Raw genomic sequence first — 20938 nt, forward strand, 5'->3', positions numbered from 1 at the left:
AAAGAGTTGTCTTTATGATTTGCATAGTGTTTAAGGCCATGGCCTTTCAGATGAGGGTGTCCAGTGCGGAAAACACGCGGATTTCCCTCTATGGACACTGCTCGTTTCACAGGACCGCATGGCATAATTATTTATAATGTGTGTCTCTTCCCGGCCTTACAGTTACTGGATTGTACCGACGTAATGCTGTTAGTATAATTCTGTAGAAGCAAGATCTGCCAGAGACTCACAGCATTATAAATCATTATAATGCCTGGCGATTCTGTGAAATGAGCAGTGTCTGTAGCGGGAAATCGCACTCCCAAAGGGAGCATTTTATTCTTCACTGGACTTGCTTGTCTTGCGCAGTGTGTTTTTTTTTTTTTTTTTTTTTTTTTTTTTTTTTTCCCATACATGGGGAGGGTGGATTTGTAGTATTTTGAATGCACACAAATAGGGCTTCTATGGGCGCTCTCTGCTCCTATTGTCTCCTCTTAAAGGGGTATTCCGGTAAATTAACATAATTTTTGAAAAACTGCATTGAGGCTGTGACCCAACTAGAACATTATATATATATATATATATATATATATATATATATATATATATATATATATATATATATATATATATATATATATATATATATATATACACACACACACACACACACACACACACACACACACACACACACACACACACACACACACACACACACACACACACACACACACACACACACACACACACACACACACACACACACACACACACACACACGAAAAATGGCGGCATTCAGAATAGGCGGCACTCCGAGAAAAATGACAAGTGAACTTTATTCACCCAGGTGGGTCACAGCCTTAATGTGTGTGTGTGTGTGTATAGAGATAGAGAGATGTATATCTCTATCTCTCTCCCCTGAAATCAATTTGTCTAGCTCCTGTGTGAGCCTGCAACACACAGAGTATCATGGCGCCTGATCTTCCCTCGCAAAACTTAGACTATAATCCCTAGTTTTCCTGCTGTGAGTGATGTTTATTGATTGGCTGCCTGATATACAGTCCGGTCACGCCCCCTCTACTCAGTAATCGCCAGCACACTAACGCTCCCTTTGTTTGACAAGACATTTAGCTAGAGAATTGATAGCAACCCACTGAGCATGCTCGACCTAACAAAGGCTCAGAACTACAGGTCGATGCCATGGTAATTTGAGGAAACACAGTGGGTAGCAGAGGAAGAAAACTACTTTTATAGCTACTGTACGGTAAATGTGAAATTAACATTATATTAGGTAATTATTGATGATGAATTTGTCTAAAACATAAGTTATATTTATGGTAACCGGAATACCCCTTTAATGGTGGAGGTGTAGGGTGATGTTGTACGCAGCAGATCAGAGTGTGTCGAAGGCGGAAAGCATCACACATTGCTGCAGATAGGGATGAAAACACAAAAGGCACAGTACAGGGGGAAGACACTTTCAGAGTTTTTGCCGGGAGGGTGACACCTACATAAGAGAAGCCTTGGGCAAGTTGCAAACAATATCAGAGTCTGAAAATTGAGAAATTAACATTGCAGCAAAATGTTGTACTCAAGGTAACCAATAACATTTTCTATGTCAAAGGTGGCCCAGTGGTTAGCACTAGTGCCTTGCAGTGCTGGGTCCTAGGCTCGAATCCGACCAAATATGACATCTGCATGGAGTTTGTATGTTCTCCCTGTGTTTGTCCCCACTGAGGACAGCAAGAGACGATGTCTGTAAAGCACTGCAGAATATGTTGGCGCTATATAAGCCATTAAAATAAAGATGTCAATGGCCTTTTGGAAATTATATTTTTAATATATATAAATATTGGTTAATCTCTGTACTATTTATGCAGATTCCCAAAGATGAGCACATCCTGAGGTTTCTGCGGGCACGGGACTTCAACATTGATAAATCCAGAGAAATCTTGTGCCAATCGCTCACCTGGCGAAAACAGCATCAAGTAGACTACCTGCTGAACACGTGGAACCCGCCCCAGGTCCTGCATGATTATTATGCTGGCGGCTGGCACCACCATGACAAAGGTTCGTACCTTGCACAGAGCTTTCTTCTGTATATATGAAATATTGAAAAGTGGCTGCCCTATTACAGAAAGGGCACCACTCATGTGCATGGCCGTGTCTGGTACTGCAGCTCCTATAAAATGCTTCCATGTTTCTGCTGTAGAATGATTTGTGTCCAAAAATCATATGCATCTCCGACAAGTAAAGGGCAGTGACCCTTCTTAACACGCCCATGCCCTGGTGTATTTCATGACTCATTGTTATGTATTTTCCTTTACAGATGGTCGTCCTTTGTATGTTCTAAGGCTTGGACAGATGGACACAAAGGGTTTGGTCAGAGCCCTTGGTGAAGAGTCCCTCCTTAGACATGTAAGTAGACTGTTGTATTCTGTAACAGAATATAATATTGAGGACATTTCCTCATCGAATGTAGAGGTAGTGTTCCTTCTGTCCTCTGTTCATCACCCCCACAGCTTCCGCACTCCGTATGATTGCTGCTCAGAGGCAACATTTTTAAGATCACATGTAAGCAAGTTGCAAGCCTACAATCTCTGGGCATGCTGGGAGTTGTTGGGCACAGCCAGTTCACCACAGTTAATTGCCAGGGTGTACAATATGCGCTGCAGGGAGCAAAGGACTACCAAAACGCACAGCACATCAGTGCCGGATGGACTGCACCACTGTGCCATGCCAGGCTTTAGCAGAGCTGAGCAATGACCAGCATGCCGTCTGAATAGTGCATCTCTGCTCCTGACTGTGCCCACTTCTGCTGAAACCTCTGCACCGATATGCTATGCCAGGCTTAAGTGGAGCAAGGACAGATAGGAGCAGAGATGTGCTATATAGATCTCTTGCCTGCCCTCGCTCAGCTCTGCTAAAGCCTGGCATGGTGCAGGGTATCCTGAACCAATGTGCTATGTAGAGGTTTCAGTGGAGTGGGCACAGGTAGGAGCAGCTCTGTTCTGACAGTCCTTTGCTCACTGCCACTTATATTGTATGTGCTAGTGATGATAAAAATAACAGGACGCATACTTCCCTCACCCATCCACCTTTTGCTGCCATTCCGACAGTGCCCAGACTCCTGATGTCTCGTCACAGCACGTATTGGCTCTAGATGCCAATCTCTGGTCGCAGCAATGACTCCTCTTCATGACCCGGACATACCCTGTCTTCACCCCTCCAGCACCTCTGAGTGGAGCATTGTAGAATTTCATGCCCTGATTCTCTCTATTGCCCTGCGCTGTTTTGTTTATATTTTTACACAGCACGGCAGAGGCTCCTGCCTAGCAGTGTTCCCATTGTTGTCACCGACACGAATGGGCGTGCTTTAGCGCTGCTCTAGCTTGTTTCAAAGGCTCGGACAACGTTAAAGCCTGCCCATTAGTGCCGGTGATGTCACCAGGCTCACTGGCAGGAAGAAGTCTCTGTCTAGCATTTCCATTGTGAGATCTGGAACGTCACTGGATCTGCTGAAAAAGCCCTTGCCCTGCGCGATTTAGCGCAGGGCAGGGGAGAGCATCAGAGTGTTAAAAATGCTCCGATGCTCAACTCGGAGGTGCTGTCTGTATTAAGAAGGGGGTTATGTCCAGGTTCAGAGCCTTTAACCAGTGACTGGCTGATCAGCAATCCCAGCCGTGATGAGACGGGACCAGAAAGTGGACAGCAGCAGAGACCCTGGCACTGCCAGAGCAGTGGTGAGGGGTGAGTGAGGTAAATAGAAGTTCTGTTTTTTTTGTTTGTTTTTTTGAATCTTTTTTTCTTTTACCATGTGCGGCCTGGGAATTTTTTTTTTTTTTTGTGCTGGAATAACCCTTTTTTAATTTGTATTAGAACCAGTTATTATCTAGTAGTTGTGTGGTGTGTTCCCCACAATCCAGGGCTCTAGTTTATTTTCCTTTTTTTTTCTTTGGAATCAGGTGCTATCCATCAACGAGGAAGGCCTGAGACGATGTGAAGAAAACACCAATATCTTTGGGAGACCCATCAGGTATGTTATTCTTTCATCATTCACACTACTGGGAACAGTGTGCAGGTTTGGTGCCTGCAATTTGGAGATGTGCTACACTGCTGGTTCTCCATTAATCCTTAAGAGATGCCTGCTTTTGACAATCCCTTTTCGTTAGAGGGGTGCAGATCCCAAGGTGTCTGGCTGCCCCAAAAGTCAATTTTAGTCTGTGGGAAACCTTGTAAACTCTTAACAGTGAGATGGTTTCTAAGTGATGCAAGTACCTGGTGTCCAAGATTGATATTAAAGGATGTGGAGAGCCTTGTGTGCCAGCAGCTGTCCTCCATTCAGCATCTTCAAGAGTAATTGTAGTGATGCGGACAGGTCTGTTCTCAATCTACCATGCACCGCTGTGCGGATTGTGTCCGTACTACGCCCCAACTCTGTTTTATGAGACTAAAGGGGGTTGTTCCAGAATGACAATGTATCATCTGTCTACAAGGTAGGTGATAAGTGTCATTGGTGGGATTCCGACCCCTGTTTGTATGGAGCAGCGGACAACAATGTGCACTGCCTTTGTATTTAAATTTTTTTGGGACTGCCAAAGAGGTGCCCCCCCCCCCCCGTTCTCTCAGTAAGCGTCCTGTGGATAGGTGATAAGTTGCCATTCCGGGCCAAGAGGTATTCCAGTTATGTAATATTATCCCTCTATCCACAGGTGGGGGCTAACTATTAGATTGGTGGGTGGTCCACCTCGTGGAGGTCCCCCGAAATGAACAGATTTGCCATTCTCGTGAACAGTGAGGGGGTCCCAGAATTAGTACCCCCACCAATCTAATAGTTATCCCCTATCCTGTGAATAGTGGATAACTACATAACTGGAATACCCCTTTCACTCTCAGTGGTGTCTCATGGGCGTGATTTTAATTTATACTCTCTGTATTCTGCCATATGCTGTAGCCAAAAGTTACCACTAGGTGGCTGTATTGTGTCCTTATGGTGTTAACTTGTTAATTACAGGTCTGAAGCATACAAATTTAGGAGCCAAATTACTGTATGTTTTTTTGTTTTTTATTTAAAATATTTGTGGGGAGGCGCCAAATATAAAAAAGAAAATAATAATAAAAATTAAATGTTACTTTTTTTTTTTTTTTTTTTTTTTTTTTTTTTCAATTACCTAAGATTGTGGACCGACTACATTTTACAGTCCCAGTTTTGCAACACACTGAAATAATTTATGAGCGATGACATGAGTAGCTAAGTTTGTATAATTTGATTGTTTTTGTAGCTCCTGGACGTGTTTGGTCGATTTGGAGGGGCTCAATATGAGGCATTTGTGGAGACCAGGTGTCAAAGCCTTGCTGCGGATCATTGAAGTTGTGGAAGCCAATTATCCGGAGACACTGGGACGACTGTTGATATTGAGAGCTCCTAGAGTGTTTCCAGTCCTATGGACACTGGTAATTTTTCTTAACCCCTTGAGGACCATCTAATACTGCATACTTTTTTTTATTTGTATTTAAATCTACAGAGTTGTATGAGGGCTCCTTTTTTTTTTTTTTGGGGGGGGGGGGGGTGATCTGTAGTTTTTATTTAACTTTTTGGAGTGTGCATGACTTTTGGATCACTTTTTATTTTATTTCTTTGGGAGGTGACGAAATTAAAGAAATGGTGAATGGGCCATTTAGATTTAAAAAATAATTCCATTACAGTGTTCGCCGTGCAGGATTAATATATTTATATTTTAATAGTGCGGTCATTTTGGGACTGTGCGCAAATCTTTTTTTTTTTTTTGTTTATTTTAAATATGTGGATGATTTGAAAGTAAGTGTGTGTATGTATGTGTGTGTGTGTGTATGTATGTATATATATATATATATATATATATATATTATCCCCTCTTTCACCAGATTTATAGCAGTAAAATAGGCTGACCTGAAACGTGCGCTAATCAACAGAAGCTGTGTGTGTTGATAACATTCTCATCTGTGCCCGCATTTCGGAGAAAAATAAAGTTTCAGTATATGCAAATTAGCCTCTAGGAGCAACTGGTGTTACCGTTGCACCTAGAGGCTCCATTGTTTCTACAACTGCCGTGCCCTCTGCACATTGATTGACAGGGCCAGGCAGTGAAAAGGCTTTTACCGCCTGGCTCTATCAAAGTGCAGAGGGAGCAGAGCCTCAAGGAGTAACGGCAATGCCCTCGTTGCTCCTAGAGGCTAATTTGCATATATTAAAACTTCATTTTTCTGAAATGCAGACACAGATGAGGATGGCACCAACACAGATGGCTTCTGCTAACCAGCGCACATGTCTCAAGTCAGCCTGTTTTAGTGCTGGAAATCTGGTGACAGAAGCCCTATAAGCCCAACCTAGTGGACTTGAACATGCAATCATTAGATCGCTTCTCCCATAGACTGCAACTAATTACCATTGCAGCCTATGGGAGATGTAATAGATGCAATCCAACAAGAGCTCTGGTTATTTACAGAGTAAAATAGCAGAAACCCAGCAGCTATAGCGCCACTCAGGGGGGAGGGTTAAATCGCACATATATTATTATTTTTTTGTGTGTGTTTTTAATATATGATTTTCTTGTCATTTCTCAGGTTAGTCCCTTCATAGATGAGAATACTAGAAAGAAATTCCTCATTTACGCTGGCAATGATTATCAAGGTCCTGGAGGGTTAATAGATTATATTGACAAAGAAATAATTCCTGATTTCCTTGGTGGAGAATGTTTGGTGAGTAAGAGATGTTTCATTCACAGAACTAGATATATTATGTACCGCCTGTGCCAAGTCACACTGCCGAGTACGAAGCATTTGCTAATTTATGTCAACCACTAACTTGCAGTGTGAAGTCTCAGAAGGTGGGCTGGTCCCCAAAGCCCTTTACAGGACTCCAGAGGAACTCGAAAGTGAGGATATCCGACTGTGGACAGAGACCATTTACCAGTCAGCCAGTGTCTTTAAAGGTGCACCACATGAGGTAGGACAGAGAAGAAAAAATAAAAATAAAAAAAAAAATATATAGATTAGTCCGCATCCAAATAGTCATACAGTGTTTAGGTTTTTCCGACTTCTTTGATTTAAAGTCTCCTTTGACATGGAAAAATGATTTTTACATATTTTGAAGGTTAACGAGTAAAAAAAAAAATGATGCACTAACTTTAGTCTGCAATCTGTATTTCTTCTTGTATCTTCAGAGCCCGGATATTGAGCTTGCAGCCAGCTCATAATGTCAGACATTTCTAATGTCCATACATGCTGGTTGTGACTCTTTGGTTGCAGGGAGGAACTTACCTGTATCCACTCTCGTGTACTAAAACTGCTTCATTCCTGTACTGCTTTCCCCAAGCTTATGAGGGATCCACTCTCTTGTTCGGACACTGAGACATTCCCGTCTGTCCCTCTGTAGAGTCTGCCATAGGTCTTTTTTATTTTATTTTATCTTATTTTTTTTTTGCTCTCTACATTGATTCACTTCCTCCTATAGACTACTGTGTGTTACTTCATCTCCATACATGGATGCAGTAAAGCCTGTGTGATCTGTCCTCCTAGCCACACTTTGCTCTGTGTATAACCTCCTCACCCTCCCTGCTGCTGTCTCTAGAGCTAGCCATACACCTTCAGTAGCTGTCAATGGAACACTTTTTTGGCTGAAAGCTATTGTGGAGATTGGGGTAAGCCAACATGCCCTATCCTCTAAACCTTCGCACCAACTACGTCATCAGAACAAATATCAGCCTAATGTCTAATACACATTGGTTCTGACAAAACAGGTGGGCTCAGCCAACATTAGTATAAAGCATATGGCCTTGATGAGGAAAGCAAGGGAGAGCACAGAAAGGGACAATACATATAGGAGATCTATGTCATTCAGCAGCACCACCAGCTATGTGAAGGATTTACACTAACTCTAAGGCAGCAAAATAGTAATGAAGACTGTATAGAAAGATGCATTTAGGTAGTAAATGAACAATGAGAAAAAATAATTATCTGTGTCCAAAGCTTTTATGCATTTTCATGGCTGTCCATACAGCCTTTTAAGATGAGGCTATGCGTTCTTTGTCTTTCTGTTAGATATTAATCCAGATAGTAGATGCCTCTTCTGTCATCACCTGGGACTTTGATGTGTGTAAAGGAGACATCATTTTTAACATCTACCACTCGAAGAGGTCACCACAGGTTCCCAAACGAGATACTCTCGGGGCTCATGGTATTACATCACCTGTGTGCAACAATGTCCAGTTGATTGATAAGGCTTGGCAACTGGGAAGAGATTACAGCATGGTAGAGTCCCCACTGAACTGCAAGGAGGGAGAGAGTGTACAGGTAATGTGAAGATCCCTTTACTCTTACTTTTTCTTGAATTTGCTAGTGTACCCCTTCATCAGCATTTCCCTTTCACAGGGTTCTCATGTGACCCGCTGGCCGGGTTTCTACATCCTGCAATGGAAATTTCATAGCATGCCAGCGTGTGCCACCAGCAGCCTCCCACGTGTGGATGATGTTCTTGCCTCCTTACAAGTGTCTTCACACAAGTGCAAAGTCATGTACTACACAGAGATCATTGGCTCTGACGATTTCAGGTACAACCTAATAGTTGGACAGTGTCCACCAGATTAATGTTGGATGATCTATTTATGGGATAAGTTGTAAAACACTGATCATTTGTCTGGCCACTATACATTGCCTAAACATTCTGGAGAACTGACTGGTTCCCAGGAGGAAAGCATGCGCAGTCTTTCTTCATTGCTATGCATGGGAGTAGTAGCAGCTGCCCAAATAAAAATTAAATTAAACCAATCCTGGACACCCCATTTGAAAACAATATATTGTTTTGCGTTTACAGGTCCTATTTGGACCTATGTGTCTCTATAATAGACTACAAACCTGTGTAGTCTGATTCAGCAGTCATATTGCCCTCCAGTCACCCCCTACTTCTTGCTAACCTACCGTGACTGTGACGAGGGGACACCCTGGGGGAAAGAAGGTTTTTACACAAACATAGAAGAGTATTCTTTACGGTAAGAGCAGTGAGACTATGGAACTCTCTGCCTGAGGAGGTGGTAATAATATTACAGGCTATAGCTACTAGAGAGGGGTCGTAGATCCAGGCAGTTATTCTGATTGGAGTTGGGAAGGAATTTTTTATTCCCCTTAAGTGGGGAAAATTGGCTTCTACCTTACAGGGTATTTTTTGCCTTCCTCTGGGTCAACTCGCAGGAGAACAGGCCGAACTGGATGGACAAATGTCTTTTTTTGGCCTTATATACTATGTAATGTATTTTACTTAGAGGCGGGCAGATAGAAGAAAGTATGACTCTTAGAATTAAACTGTAATCACAGAGTCGCATAGGGCTGATGGGGATCTGTAGACACAAAGTGGTAGATTTTTAATTTAAGATTTGCAAAGTTACTTAAAGGGGTTATCCAACTTTTTGTAACTGATGACCTATCCTCTGGATAGGTCATCAGAATCTGATCGGCAGGGGTCTCAGCTGTTGGACCTCCACTGATTAGCAGTTTGAGAAGGCTCTGGCACTCTGCACCATTTAAACTAGGCCAGTGACATTGCGACCATCGGCCTATGTTGTCTAGGTACCATTTAGCCACATTCACTTGAATGAGGCTGAGCTTCGCCTTGACCCCCTGACTGATGGCTGTGATGTCACTGGCCTAGGGGAGGCAGGGAGAAGGCCGCAGTACTCATAGGATCGCTGTGCCTTCTAAAACAGCTGATCGCAGGGGGTTCCGGGTGTTGGACCCCCGCCAATCAGATGCTGATGAAATATCCAGAGGATAGTGATCATTTCCAAAGAGTTGGATAATTTGTTCGTGTAAAAGTATATTTTCTGAAAGTAATGTTCCTGGTTGCCTGCAATTTTGTTTGGTGGAAAACCGATAACAAAAAAAATCATCCTACATTTAAACCTTTTTATTTTTATTTTTTTTCTTCTTTTCCAGGGGCTCAATGACCAGCCTGGAATCAAGTCATAGTGGTTTCTCACAACTCAGTGCGGCCACCACCTCTTCTAGCCAGTCTCACTCCAGTTCCATGGTGTCCAGGTAGCTGGCTCTTCAACTTCTGTCTGCACCAGTAACCTGATAAAGCAGATCCACCACCATCCTTTCACTGACAGACTTTACCCTTTCCCTTAAATGATGCAGTACATGACCATTTACCATTACTCCTTCTATTCACCCCCGGGTTTGAAGGTGTTGCCCTCTGCTTCACACTCCAAGGGCCTTCTTCATGTGTTGGATAGCACCTCACTGATCAATTTAAATGTTTATTTTTTTATTTATTTAGTGGTGGGAAATTATTTAGTTTTTTTGAGCCATCTATTAATTTGTTTCTACAACTACCATGTATCAGGTGTAACTAACAGCAAGTTTCCATTGTTACTGCCTTGTCAAAAGCATTTTGTGCCCCTATAATGCCCTAAAATGCAATAGTTAAGTGAAGTCTGGTTTTCTTGGCTTTTTTTTTTGTTTTGCAATCGTTTTGTTATATTAGAGGTCACACACACCCCCCCCCCCCCCCCCCCCCCGGCAGTATATTAGGTGATATGATAATGTGGTACCTTTTATTACTGGATCTTTGTTGAGGAAGGTCTAATAACTTTTTCTTTATGTTCTCTTTCCATGTGCATCACTTGTGCATTCCATTTTCACCTCTCTACAGCCCGTCCTGTTTCCATCCATGGTCATTTGGGCTCTTGCATCTCCATTTTTAAACGTTAATTTTCCGCCTCCATTTTATCCCTCATTGTTAAGAACCTGTATAACTTTTTTTTTTTTTTTTTTTTCTTTGTTTCCCCTTACCCATTTTTTTTTTTTTCTCCCCTTCTTTTTTTTTTTTTTTTTCTCTCCATTTTGGTTGTTACAGAGAGCCCCTCCCTCTGTCTGACTCCGTGCTCCCCTCTTTCACTCATCCCCAAGACCTGAAGTCCAATCCGGATGGGCTCCTGCGCCTCTCCCCATCATTCTGGGGACAGCACTTTTCCACTCTCTACACCCTCAGACCCCCAGTCTTCCTGCGTTGGCCCCCTTCTTGGCGCCTCCCATTCATCCGAGAGGCTGTGGGAACTGCTGCCATCGAACCAGAGGCCTCCGACTCTACCTGAGGGTGTGAATGACATTTTTAGGGATTTGCAGAGTTTGCGTTCTGGCTTTCAACTCCTTACCTGATTCATGCAAGGCAAAAAGAAAAGTCTTGGAAAAAATGTATGTTGCACTCTTACAGAGGAGTTGGCATGTACTGCTCACACAAATGCTTCACCATATCCTCTGATGTTTAATACAGAGCTGTGATATTCTTACGCAATAGGCACACAATATCATTTCCACCGGCTGGAAAGATTGGAGCAGCAAATGAACTTTCATCCTCATTGACTTATCCAAGAATATAGGTGGCCATTGCAAAGGATCTGGTGTGTGCTACAGTGGGGTTTGTAGAATTACTTTAAAACTTGGCGCTATTGGTTTCAAAGCACTTTCACAGTTCTTGGGGTTGGTTTGCTTCACAATCAGTAAGTTGTTAATGGTTTTTCTTCAGCCGTTTTTTCCAGCTAAACAAGACAATGAACATTGCCTCTCCCTTGAAGAATAGAGTGCCCTAGGATAGGTATGCCATATACATCTGTGTAGGCAGCCATTTTTTAGGCCTTGCATGAACTAACAGATGATCACAACGCTCGTCTTTTAGCCGATTGCATAGATTGAAATAACATCTGCAATCTGGTCCAGCTGATGGACCACCAGGGTGATGCCATATGCTTGCAAAGCAAGATCCTAATGAATGTTTTAGCAACGTTTAAATCGGATATCATGTTAAGTAGATTAGCAAATTTACTTTCAGCATTTCTCAGTCTTCATGTCACTGAAAGATGGCCACCGCTACTTGAAAATGAACTGCTGTAGCAGCTTTTTTTAAAGGGGCCGTCCGCTTTGGACAATCCCTGCCTCTAAGAAGAATCCCTTGACAATAAGCAGATTGCAAAATGCAATTCCTTGGAGCCTGACATTCAGTTGAAATCTGGTATCTCCCAGTTGTGAATTGTATTCATAAGTTTCCTGGGGAATAAGCAAAGGGGCTTCTGTATTGTTTTATGGGAAATGCAAGTATTTACTACATGGCATGATCGGGAGACCCTATGTTTCCGACTTAAACATGTATTCTTAAACCGTTAGTCCCATCTGGTCTATGGCCAGGATATTTCATAAATGTCTGGATAGTTGCGGATACCAACTGGGTCAAGAACTAGACTCATCCATGCAACACAGGGAAAGGAAAGGTGGCTGCGCATGCGCAGCTATCTCTATTCACTTTGGGAGTTCTGAAAATGGCCGAGTAGGCATGCTTGGCTACTTTCCGGACTCCCATAGAAGTGAATTGATATAGCCACCGCAGTTCACATCGTGCAAGACGGGTCAACCATTGTTGAGCTAGGTGGGACCTGCACCTATCGGACATTTGTGGCATGTCATGTGAATGGGCCATAAATGTCCAGGTGGGAATACCCCTTTTAAAGACAAAAAAAATAGCTTTTTAACATTGTCGGTTAAAGACAATTTAAGGACTTGCAATTGTAAGTAGCCACAAAAAGATATATATGTATAGTCTTATTAGTATTCTGCCCCTTTACCAAAGAAGGTTAATCTCCGCATGTACTGATCTAGTTAGCTAAGGTATATATTATTCAATACTGTTGCAGTTAGAACAATGTCCTGATCCGACCCCCTCCCCTCCTGATTCTAGTTTTTAGATGGCTATATTTCTACTTTAATTCGGCTGACAGTAAGTGACACTCCAGCCTTGAGAAAATGGTGTAAGTTTGCACAATAGTCTTTATGCCAGTTGGGCATCAGTCCTGAAAGGATCGATCTTCTTTTACAGGTTTTCCTAGAGACTGGTCTTGTCTTGCAGTTGTTATGGTGTGTGTGCGCGTGCGGTATATGGGATGGGTTAAGATAATGCACAACAATTCCACATTTTGTACCATGGATAATCACAGAACATAGACCCTGGTATGAATGTTATTCAGAATGAAAACCCTTCACCTGCCTTTATTTCCCCCTGTTTGCATTGTGAGGATTTCCCTAATATCCTGGAAATAAGGGCTTATTTCTCAGATGACGGGGCTGTGCCTTGTTCACTGGGTACTGTGTAGACCCCCCCCACCCACCTCTTTGCACTTTCTTTTCATTCCACTAGGCATTAAATATTTGAAGAACTGTACACGGGCTAGGATCGAAGCCTAGCATTTTTAGGGTTTATTTGGTCCTTTCAGGCCAGTGAAGCCCTTCTATCTAATGTTGTGCTTTGAAAATTGTGTTCTTTCTATTTGGCTATATGCTTTTTCTTCTTGACTTATGCATATCACTTGTAAAAAAGATTTTCTCTTTGAGAAGGGTGTGAATGTGAGTGTGTAACCATAGTTCATTTTAATGAGACAACATGACCTCAAGCTCGGTTCTAATGATTAATTTAACATACAGGTAGCTTTTCAAAGCTTTTATAATTGTTAACTATAATAAACTTGGAAGCTGTGTAATAACTGACTGTTGGTTTTTCTTTCTCCTATTTCACACAGTCAAATGACAAAATGGAAATGTCTTGGGAAACATTGATTCTGATCGCTTACAGGCGTGTTAGCAGATGCACCTCTGTCTAAATTCAAGTTTCTAATCTAGAATGAAAGACTGATCCACACTGTTCATTTCATTACCTACATTTATTCATTCCGTTCTTTTTCGTAGATGGAAGAGATTTGGATTACTGCAGCCCTTTCTAAAGTCAATAGCGGGAGCAGAGAGATGGCTAAAAATGTAGATGTAGACCTGCTAGCTAATAAAGTCCTGTGATCCTAGCAGCATCAGCACTGTATTTAAGCAGCCAGTCTTTTACTATAGATTAGGATCTAGACCAGGGATCAGCAACCTTTGGCACACCAGCTGCTGTGAAACTACAACTCCCAGCATGTACACTTACTCGGCTGTTTACTTGTTCTGTAGTGAAGATGTGACTACCGATGTCTGCGATGATTTGGACGCCATCAGAGGGACGAAAATCATGAATACTCCTTTTATCTGCCCCAAAGCAAAGTATTGGCAAATTCAGAGATAGAATTATCTGGTCCCCTGAGAGCACGAAGTGTTAAAAAATAAAATGAAACTGCGCCAGTTTTCCATATGTAATATAAATGTTAATAATCTTCTGAGTATGCAAATTAGTGGACTTCCAGAAGGAAGAAAACTCAAGTGCCACCTATAGGTAGCTACCATATAATATATATCAGTATCCAACCTATTAAAGGGTCTTGAAACATGACTAGGGATTTTTAGCTGTGCTACAGTCTCGCCCCAAAAAAGAGACAGCCATATGTTTCCAGAGACTGACTCAACTGAAGTCCATAGTGACATTTAAAGGGCATCTGTCAGCAGATTTTTACCTATGGAACTGTCTGACTTTGCGCTTGGCAGCTGAAAACCTCTGTGTTGTTGTTCTTCTGTTCATATGTCCTCGCATTGGTGAGAAAAATTATGTTTTAATATATGAAATGAGCCTCTAGGAGCAACGGGGGCGTTGCTGTTACACCTAGAGGCTCTGCACCCTCTCCACTTTATTGACAGGGCCAGGCAGTGTAAAGGTGATCACATATGACCCTGACTTCCCCTAAAGTCTCATAGTCTTGTGTGCTTTAGAATCCGGTACAGAAGAGAATTGCCAAGCAGCCCCTTCACTGTGCTGCACCTGTACCGGATACCGAAGCGCATAGCACGACTCTTTAGGAGAAGTTAGGGCCAGGTGTGGGCAGAACTCTGCTGCAGCCTCAAGCGGCAGCTGTCTGCACACTGATCCAAGAAGGACATTTTCCATCTTGCTGCCGTTGCGATTTTAAACTGCTAGCCTGCGACCCGCGGCACTGCCTCCCAGTGTTTTTAAACACCACTTGGCCACAGGTGGAATTTTGGTGTGGAGTCTTCATCAAACTTTCCTCTGGGAAAAGGACCTTTTACAGAGGCAGTTTATTTATTTATTTATTTATTTATTTTGTTTTTTGAGAGCAGCTAATTTGCATATGTTTTCCCAGGGAGTAGTTCTTGTAAAACTATGTACACCAGTTTCCTCATGTAGGTACAGAACCTCCTAAGTGTTGTCTTCTAAATGGAATGATTTCAACTACAAGGCCACCCTTATGTCCATTTAAAAAAATGGTAATGATATTTAAAAAAAACAACAACAATCTTTTATTAGTTTTAAGACACTTGAACTCTATACATAAATATACCCTGATGATTGCAAAAGATGAACTAAAAAAAGTAGTTTGAGTAAAATGTTTTCTGTAAGGCTGAAATGCAGCAAAAAAAAAAAGCTTTCGAAACATGATTGGAGTCATTTTTCTTTGTGTTTTTGCTAAAAATAAGGTCCTCCAATCAGCACCTGTGACTTACTGGCTGTTTATGTTGCTGCAGTATATACATCATGCTGCCATGAAAAAGATCAAGCTGACACTGTCAGCGCAAACATTCTGAAGAGACGGGGAGCTGAAATGATCTGCGGCCGTCACAAAGCATGCTAACACAGCCCTCAAAGTGAGCTCTGTGTTCTGCAGTGAAACTCGAATGAACGTCAACGGGAGCAGCGCTTTTGTATTTATAGCCTATCCTGAGGATAGGTCATGAAATTAAAATTACCGGAAAACCCCTTTAAGGCCTAGGTCTCTGTTTGAGGAAAAACAGGGCTCTGTATCAAAGCTTTGTTTCAACCACTTTATACTGAGAAATCGATAAAATTATTCTGGCCGGTTCTCTGCATGTTTGCAAGGTTGCAGCTGGATCTCTGCCAATCCCCATTATAGTGACTGGGGCCGGATGGTGATGGTGTAGCTTCTAGGTATGCAGCGAGATCTAGCCTGCTGGATCTAAAAGTGCTAGTGTGAAACCAGTCTAGTGGCTAGGTTTTGGGTGGCCCCAACGCAACGCTGGGTCCCCTGGACACCCTGAGGTGTCGTCACGTGTTGCTGCTCTCCAGAAGGGATGGTGCACACCAATAGGAATTAAGTCCAGAGAGTCAGGGTCTGTAGTAAACCAGTTTGCTTCTTTGCTGGAGGAACTCGGGTGCAAAACAATACAGGCGAGGCATAGGGCTGGCTTTTCCAGTCTCCTTCTGGGTCTCTCTCTCTTCTGACTTCTCTCTCTTTTATACACAGTTTCTATCTAGAACCTTCTAGTGGGAGGGGTGGAGTGGAGAAATTCGGCACAAACATACAATGTTACTGTCACCGTTCCTCAGGTGACTGATGTCGGGAAATCAAGGAGATTGGCTGAGCGTGGAGGAGTCTAACAGCCTCCTTGATTTCTCTTTTATTCAGTGTTGATGGAGTTAATGACCACTTCCCTTTTTCTCAGCTGTTGCTCAGTGTTTATCACTTCTACCCTTTAGTCTCACCCCACCCTTCTGACTATGTGGTAGATAGCTTCATTTGGGTTTGGCTGAGCTGGTGTGAGTTTGTCTCTTGTGTCCCTGCTCGTCCGTCTCTACAGAAGTTAAGTGTCGTGTTTTTGTGTTTGTTATATTCCCTGTTGTTTGTATCTGGGCCTGAGACAGAGACTTCCATTCATCCTTCTGGGGAGGAATGGGTTGTCTCTGGTCCTAACCTTTTCCAGGGTCTAATAGAGATATAAAGGCCTAGGTATCCACCATATGAATATTCCTACCTTCAGGGTCTATTCATATTGATAGATAGTTGGACCTGGATTACGGTTGTCTAGGAGGTGACCTGTTTCTTCCCTTGTTTCCAGGCCCAGTTACTGTTCACCTTCCCTCCTGTGTTCAGTGTGGAGTCCCCCCGTCCCCCCCCCCCCCCCAACACTGATCGTGACAGTTACACTTTCTGTCTTTCATAGACTTGCAATAGAGCTTTATTGATACCCAATGGCAGTGACTCAGCAGCTTTTTCAGACAAAAACAAGTTTTCAGACATAACATAGCAGCACCCGGCATTCAAAAGTCTTTTTTTTTCCCCCTCCAAAACATTTTCTTATTTAACTCGTATGGGAAATGTGGAAAATTACTAGCTTCTAATTAACTAGAAAGTCCCAAAAGTCTGTGTTCATTAACCCTTTCTACATTGCTGTGCAAATGAACAATTTACACAGTATTAAACTGTAAGTCAATGCAAGTTATCCCTTTAAAGTGAAGAGTTGATGACTTTGTGTAGGGAAAATAAGGGCAAATGTCCAGACTTCAAAGTACCCCTGCTCCAAGGCACTACACTAGCCTTACACACCAATGGACCTGTGTGTTATATTACTTTTAGTTAGATTGTTACCCAAGTCACAATGTTAGACAAACACAATCAGACTACATTTTAATAGTAAATATTGCAGAATTCCTGTTAAATTCCAAAGGTTTCTACTTTCAACTGTAAATATTTGCTACGAGTATGTCCTTTTGCAATAGGTCTTGAACTATTGCTTAAAGGACATTTATTAATGCTAAAATTCATTAGAAGACTGAAATGGTCTTTTGTTCAGGACATTACACCATCTGCCATCTTGTCCAGAAGAAAAACCTGTTTTAATTTAATTTTATTCTTAGGCTTTCTTATATTCAATGACAAATAATAACTCGCTAAGGAGTTGTTGGAACTGGATGAAACTTTCGATGTATAGATGGAAGTGATTACAGTATTAGAGGAAAGGCGAAGTTTTATTGGAGGAAACTGTACAACAGAAAGGAGGCTCTAGGACCCTGTTGTGCTGCCTCTAGCCTGGATACAGAATGAGATACAGTTGGACATGGAGGCATACAGGTTCTGTATGGTATCCAGCAGCATATTTGCCCACAGATGTTACAGCTGGGCCTGTAGATCCACTTGTAGGTTGCTGAAGCTGGAGTCCCAGCTGGTACCATAAATGCTAGATTGGCGATAAGGCTGGTAACCGGGCAGGTCAAGGAAGTGTTACTATCTGACAGACATTCCTAGGAAACCCTTGCCAAATGCGGGCAAGCATTATCCTGCTGTAAAATGCCAATTGGAAGCCCTACCATGAGGCAACACATGTGGCCGCAGGATGTCTTGCACATATCGCTGAGAAGTCAGTGTCCCTCGTATCACTACTAGGGGTGGTCGACTGTCATATGTGATAGCTGCCTGATCATCACACCAGTAGTTGGGGCAGTGTGTCGGTCTACAGCAAAGGCAGGACTTAAAGGAAATTTGTCATGAATTGTTTTATATTTTCAGCCAGTTAAAACCAGATAGCAAAACATATCCTTTTCTTCTACTGTTTTTATTTTCTGATTTACATTTTTTTTATTTTTATTCTATTACTTGAATGTGATTATTGGGGCGGCCATCTTCACTGAGCTGTTCTAACCACATTTAGAAAGCATTTAAAGAATTACTATACAGCAGCCGCTTGGGCCATAGACACAATGGACAGGAGCTGAGCTCATTGACTTTTATCTGCAGAGGTCAATTGTACAAGGACAGAATATATAAGCTTTCACAATCACCTATTGAGAATCCTGTCTTCTCTATACACAGAGGTGATATCTGCCATTCTAAACCTGCCTCTGCAGTAAAGTAATATGTACAGCCCAAGAGGTGGCGCCTATTATTAGGCTTAGTGACCAGTGTGAAAATGGCAGGATTTTATAGTTTTTATTTATATTTAAAACATTGATGTTGAAAATTAAAAATTCAGTAAAAATGTGTTCAACATAAATAAACCTGATTTAAACAATGCGTAATTTTCTGATGGCACATTCCCTTTAAGTGCTTACCATGAGGCCTCCACACGTGAAGAGCCCGTTTTTGTTTTCCTGAATGAGAGAACTTATTTACGCTACTTCGATCATGTCATGTGCAGTTCACATTACTTGGCTGTGTTCTACAGTGACTGTCACATTTAGTGTTTGTTTTTATTTTATTGCTGTTCATTTAGATGAATTCACAGTAGTTCTTGCCTTGATCTGACGAACAGATCTAAACATGAAAACTTGTGAAAACCAAAATTTGTGTGTTTCAAAACTTTTGGCTGACTGTACTGTACATGCACAAATTCTCGCTGCGTCTATGCTGATGCTCCTCCCTAGATATTCGGACCTTGACCAGTTGCATCCAGGTTAGAAGATGCACAAGGAGAAAGCATGGGTTTCTGGAAAGTAGGTGCCAATCTGGGAACTCTCCTTTCACATGCTGATTCCCTGAGTCGCTCCTTGAAGTGGAGATCAATCTGGGTATACAGAGTAATCATGTCATCCAAGGTTTAGGGAACATCACGACCAGCCAGTTCATCCTTGATGCAATCTGACAGATCCTGCCAGAAGGCTGCCACCAAAGCTTCATTGTTCCAAGATAGTTTTGAAGCCAGGGTAGGATCTGTATGGCATACTGGGCAGCAGCAAAGGTATGGAAGGGAAAAGGTGGCAGAAGTGGAACTGCCTGGTTCCACAAATACCTTGAGAAAGGTAGCCAAGAATTACTGTAGATTCTTGGTCAGAGGGTCACTGTGTTGGCAGGTTGGAGTAGCTCAGGCAAGACCTTTGCCAGACAGGAGAGAGACCAGGAAGACTATTTTGGACTGGTCATTGGGTACTGATGGGCTTGTAGCTCGAAGTATATACTACACTGGTTCAAAAAATAGCATAACTTGGGGTTCCCTTCCCAGCATAGTGGAAGTAGATGTAGAGAACTGCCAGGTAGGGTTGTTGCGATAACAAAATTTTTATTCGATTTCGATACTATAAAAAAGTATTGTGATATTCGATACCACGCGAGAAAAATAAAACGCCAAAAAAGCAGCATGCATTCTGCATTTTATGGAACATCCGGCCCATAATAGAACAGTCTGATCCTATTTTTTTGGGGGACAAGGTGACAAAAAAATGGCGAATCATGCTGCAGGGAGGTTACCATGGCAGCCAGGGCTTCAGTAGCATCCTGACTGCCATGGTAACCGATCGGAGCCCCGCAATTACACTGATGGGGCTCTGATCAGAACCTGCCACTGCACCACCAATGAGGAGGAGGGGAGGGGACCCTGTGGCCACTGCCACTAATTACTTTAATACTGGGGGGCGCACTGCGCCACCAATGTTTTTAGTACTGGCGGAAGAGGGAGGGCGCACTGCGCCACCAATGAAGATAACTAGCCTTTTAATACAAATACAGGAGGCAGGTGCCAGCGGCAGAATCACATAGCCGGCACCGGACCTTTTCTGAGAGGGCTCTGCGATCTGTGGCAGTTAACCCCTCAGGTGTGGCACCTGAGGAGTTTACTTCTGCGGATCGCAGCGCCCTGTCTTAGAGGTCGCTATTCCCTGTATTTGTATTAATGCGTGAGTTATCATCACTGGTGGCGCAGTGGCCACAGCCCTTCCGCCCCTCTCCCCTTATTGGCGACGGCAGCAGCGGCACAAGGGGGAGGGAGAGAGAGACTCCTCCTCTGTGCTGCTGGGGGAACATGGCGCACGCCGAGAGCAGCGCCCTCATTGTTCTCTGCTACTAGACTGCGCGGTAGCGGTAAATGTCAAATCCCGGTATCGAATCCATACCATTACAAAAATATAGATTGGATATTGATAATTCGATACCCGCTACAACCCTAATGCCAGGGGCTGCAACTGGCAAAGGTGACGATGCAGACACGGAGCGGTAGCAGTCAATGCATCCAGGCGAGCAGAAATATTGTTTAGATAATGCAGAAGTTGCTCCTGGCAACCATGTTAATTACTCACCACTTTGTATAATGTAGGCACACCCATCTTGGGTGGGCCAGTTTGTTCAATGGCCTGAGCAAACTATTATGTGAATGTGAAACCACTGTATCAACCAACAGATTTGGCTTTGGATTAAACCTAAGTGTGTTAACCTTGCAGTCCCCTGGTATTCACCCTTTAACACCTATACAGGGATCTGAACTTCACTGAAGGGGAGCC

At 42.7% G+C, this 20938-nt stretch overlaps 1 protein-coding gene across 2 annotated transcripts in view; it reads left to right on the plus strand.

Annotated features, from left to right (window-relative positions):
• The window catches only part of SEC14L1 (SEC14 like lipid binding 1), a 42480-nt gene extending 28936 nt beyond the window's left edge, over nt 1-13544 (plus strand). Inside the window, exons 9-18 of one of the 2 annotated variants that reach the window (XM_044296994.1) lie at nt 1863-2052; nt 2312-2400; nt 3948-4018; nt 5265-5436; nt 6586-6720; nt 6833-6967; nt 8062-8313; nt 8392-8570; nt 9949-10050; nt 10874-13544. In XM_044296994.1, the coding sequence (XP_044152929.1) occupies nt 1863-2052; nt 2312-2400; nt 3948-4018; nt 5265-5436; nt 6586-6720; nt 6833-6967; nt 8062-8313; nt 8392-8570; nt 9949-10050; nt 10874-11111 (1563 nt within the window). In that variant the 3' untranslated portion in view covers nt 11112-13544. Of the gene's footprint in view, nt 1-1862; nt 2053-2311; nt 2401-3947; nt 4019-5264; nt 5437-6585; nt 6721-6832; nt 6968-8061; nt 8314-8391; nt 8571-9948; nt 10051-10669; nt 10829-10873 lie in introns of those variants that run through there. The other variant, XM_044296995.1, reaches the window with a different exon arrangement.
• The last annotated feature ends 7394 nt before the right edge of the window (nt 13545-20938 follow it).

Source organism: Bufo gargarizans, chromosome 6, assembly GCF_014858855.1.
Source record: "Bufo gargarizans isolate SCDJY-AF-19 chromosome 6, ASM1485885v1, whole genome shotgun sequence".
Taxonomy (NCBI): domain Eukaryota; kingdom Metazoa; phylum Chordata; class Amphibia; order Anura; family Bufonidae; genus Bufo; species Bufo gargarizans.